This window comes from Gavialis gangeticus, unplaced genomic scaffold (genome assembly GCF_001723915.1).
Source record: "Gavialis gangeticus isolate Ggan-Ray unplaced genomic scaffold, GavGan_comp1, whole genome shotgun sequence".
Taxonomy (NCBI): Eukaryota; Metazoa; Chordata; order Crocodylia; family Gavialidae; genus Gavialis; species Gavialis gangeticus.
The window spans coordinates 76711196-76714532 of record NW_017729022.1 but is presented as its reverse complement, the minus strand read 5'-3'; the positions used below and the strand labels follow the sequence as shown (position 1 = coordinate 76714532).

Sequence of the window (3337 nt, the reverse complement as noted above, 5' to 3'; positions counted from 1 at the left end):
TTGCTGGGGGGGGCTCCAGTCGCCCATGGGTGACTTTGAGCCGTTGTGGAGATTCAGCTGGATTATTTTCGAGTTAATGACTACAAAACATGGAACCTTTGGAAACTCAGTTTGGTTTTGGTGGATCCTTATAAAACAGCTTAGCCTGCTAATACTACCTACGCACCAACTTCATTTTGTTAAAAAAAAAAAAAAAAAAGGCTTACAATTCCGGTGCTTTTCATTGCAAAGGTAACTAAGAAAAAGTAAACTGATTATTAGGAGTCAATGTCAAATGTCAGTCATGACAATTGTTCCTAGTAATCAACAGTTATTCTTGGTCCTATGCTCTGCCCGACCCCTGGGTGCCAGAGCTTTTATCTGGAACTCCAGTTCTTGCTTGCTGGTATCTTCACACCAGAACAGGAAGGATGAAGCTGAAATTTCCTTCATCCCTTCACACCCTTATGCTTTCTTCACACTCCCTCCCAGCTCTTCATTTGAATGGCTGGACCACTTGACACTCAAGAAAAGTTGCTGCCATTCATCATGTCTTACTCATAAACGCTGTGAAGTCCTACTTATTGCAACCAAAACCATCTAGATACCTTCAGTTGTCTATAACTCTTGCCTACATTTTGCTCTGTAAAAAGCCAATTTCTTGTAGACATTCAGTTGCTCCACAACTACGGAATTGTCAGGCCTGATCCTCAGCTGGCAGAGATATGACTAAAGAGGTTAATTTGTTTATTGAAAGACTTGCATCTTCTCCAGTATTTTCCCCACTCCCCAATAAAAGTCCTCCTTACTAGGGGTGTGCAAAGCGGGCCCTATTAAATTCAGATTTGACCCCTATCAGGGACAGCAATTCAATTGGTTGATTCTGATCACTGTCCCCAATTTGATTTGGCCAAATCCAAATCTGAAGATTCGATGCCAATTTGGAGAATGAGCAATTCAGACATAGGCACAGCTTTAAAAGATTTTTCTACATACCCTGAGGTCACAGATGCGGCTCATGATCGCTGCAATGCTGGGGTGCATGGAGCATCCTACAGGAATGCAGGGGGAGCCCTCCACATGCTTGGCAGTTAACCTGGAAGTGGACCAGAAGTACTTCAGGTCCACTTCTGGGTCTGCCAGGCAGCATGCTGGGTGCCCCACCCCCTTCCCATGTCTACCCAGCTTGGCGATCAGCCATGGGGGGACCCCAGGTGCCCCACCCAGTAGACCTGGAAGTGGACCAGAAGTGCTTCTGGTCCACTTCCGGGTCCGCTGCCAAGAGTGCTGGGGAGCCCCCCGCACATCTGTGGGACACTCCATGCGCCCCAGCATTGCAGCACTCACAAGCCCCTGCTACCTAGAGGTATGTAGAAAAAACATTTAAAGCTGTCTCTATGTCCAAATCTCCAAATCAATTCAGAGGGTTCTGATTCGATTTGGAGAGATTAAAGGGTCCTCTGATTTGATTTGGATTCGGAGATTCGCCACTGAATTGGGCCGAATCAAATCACGAACGGAAGCTTCCCACAGCCCTACTCCTTACTCATCTCAGCTTCCTTCCAGCATTAACCCATTTTGGTTTAACGCTGCCGTCATCAATTTACATCCAGCTAGAGCCTGCAGCGAATGTTCTTGTTTATTTCTTAAATTCCTGGAGAAGTTATTTTTTTATTCTCACATCTCTCAGTAGCCCACCAAGAACCTACACTGCATACTTCATTAGCCTCTACATATTTTTTATATTTCCTCTTTTCCAATGTATGTTAAATTTTAAATTAGTGACCCAGTTTTTCCAGACTTCGGCATATTTAGGTTCCTAAATTAGTGGCCAGGTTCAGTGCTACCAAGCATCTGAAAGTTCCCAGTGCTCAGTATTGGATAAGAGTCTTGCTTTGGACACCTCTGGAAATTTTGACTTGATAAGATGTAAATCTGCAAAGATCTCTTCTACACTCAGAAATTTGAAGACTCCCTCCCACTGGGACACGTTCACCTATTATTCTACTTCCAAACTCTCTTCATAAACCCGCTGCATAAAACTGAATTCTAGTAGCCACAGGTAAGAACAACTCCCCCACTTGGTAAGAATTTCTGAGTTTTTCTACAGAGTTCTGACTCCAAAGATGTATCCTTCTTCCCAAGTTATCTGTAGCCATTCTAATTTCCTGCAAACACCACATGATCATGTGTGCATAAAGCATTTCCATAATTTGCTTCAAGTTATGTTATTGCAACTCAGGACGACCCTAGGCTTGTTTTTCACAAGGGCCAACATCAATTCAGGCACATCAAAATTACCTTCATTGAAGTTGTCATCAGTTGATACATGGGTCAGGGGTGACTGGGGGCGAGAGTCTCCACACAAGGAGTAACTGTGTTCTGCCTGGATGAGAGGAGCTGGGGAAGCCGGGGAGAGCTCCACCTCCATCATCTCATTTTTCTCAGACAAGAAGGGGTCATTCAAAAGGTGGCCTAGGACATCCTGTGAAAACTCATCCAGGAACTCTGTGAAGTGCTGTGGAGACAAAAAGAAAAAGAGCTTTTATCTAACAAGGTCTCATGCATTCATGCTGACACTAGAAACGCAGAGCAAAATCATTACAATATTTGAACTACGGGTCTGTGCCAATCAGTAAGAAAATGAAGCACTCCCACCTCCCTACCACTAATAGGTCTCATCACTATCTTCTCAAGTCCATTTACTTTACCACGTTGAAAAGCTATAGCTAGAACAAAAGAGTTCTCCTAGACACAAACAGTAAAATAGACTTGTATCAAAGGTCACTTCCCTGTTTATGGACTGCTTGAGGAGAGAGATGATCATATCCATAGGAGCTGATCCCAGCTGTAAAATAGTACACATCTGTCTCAAGGTACACAGGTTAAGCACGTGGCCCTTTAAAAGTGCTTAGATACTGTGGTGATTGACTCCCTTTAAAAGCCTAAGACAAACAGAGAAAAGTCCACAGTCAGCTCATGCTGTGGGCATTCTCCTTTGTTCCCAGGATATTTTTTGGAGTGTAGCAGTGTTAATGAGAATGCATCTCGCATTCAACCATGCAGCGAAAAATCTTGAAGGATTTACAAGTCAAAACTTATCCTTTGTATGAGGAATGAAACACAAAAAAAAGACTTGCATGCTCCTTGAGGCATGGAGAAAAGATGGTAAGGAAGAAGGATGATCAAATATTACAGTCAGACAAGCTAGTTACTGTGGTGTGACACTTCCATCACCCTATGCTCTTGGCAAAGGGTCAGGAACCAGAGGAGTCAAACTCTGGTACAAACAGTTTGGTCTGGAAATGGCATGTGGGCTGAATGGCTGGTTTTTGACCTGAGGCTAATGTTCGTGTCA

At 43.8% G+C, this 3337-nt stretch overlaps 1 protein-coding gene across 2 annotated transcripts in view; it reads right to left on the bottom strand.

Annotated features, from left to right (window-relative positions):
* Positions 1–3337, bottom strand: part of CREB3L2 (cAMP responsive element binding protein 3 like 2) — a 176357-nt gene that overhangs the window by 69179 nt on the left and 103841 nt on the right. For both annotated transcript variants that reach the window (XM_019515440.1, XM_019515439.1), the window contains exon 2: positions 2281–2497. In XM_019515440.1, coding sequence (XP_019370985.1) covers positions 2281–2497 — 217 coding nt within the window. The remainder of the gene's footprint in view (positions 1–2280; positions 2498–3337) is intronic.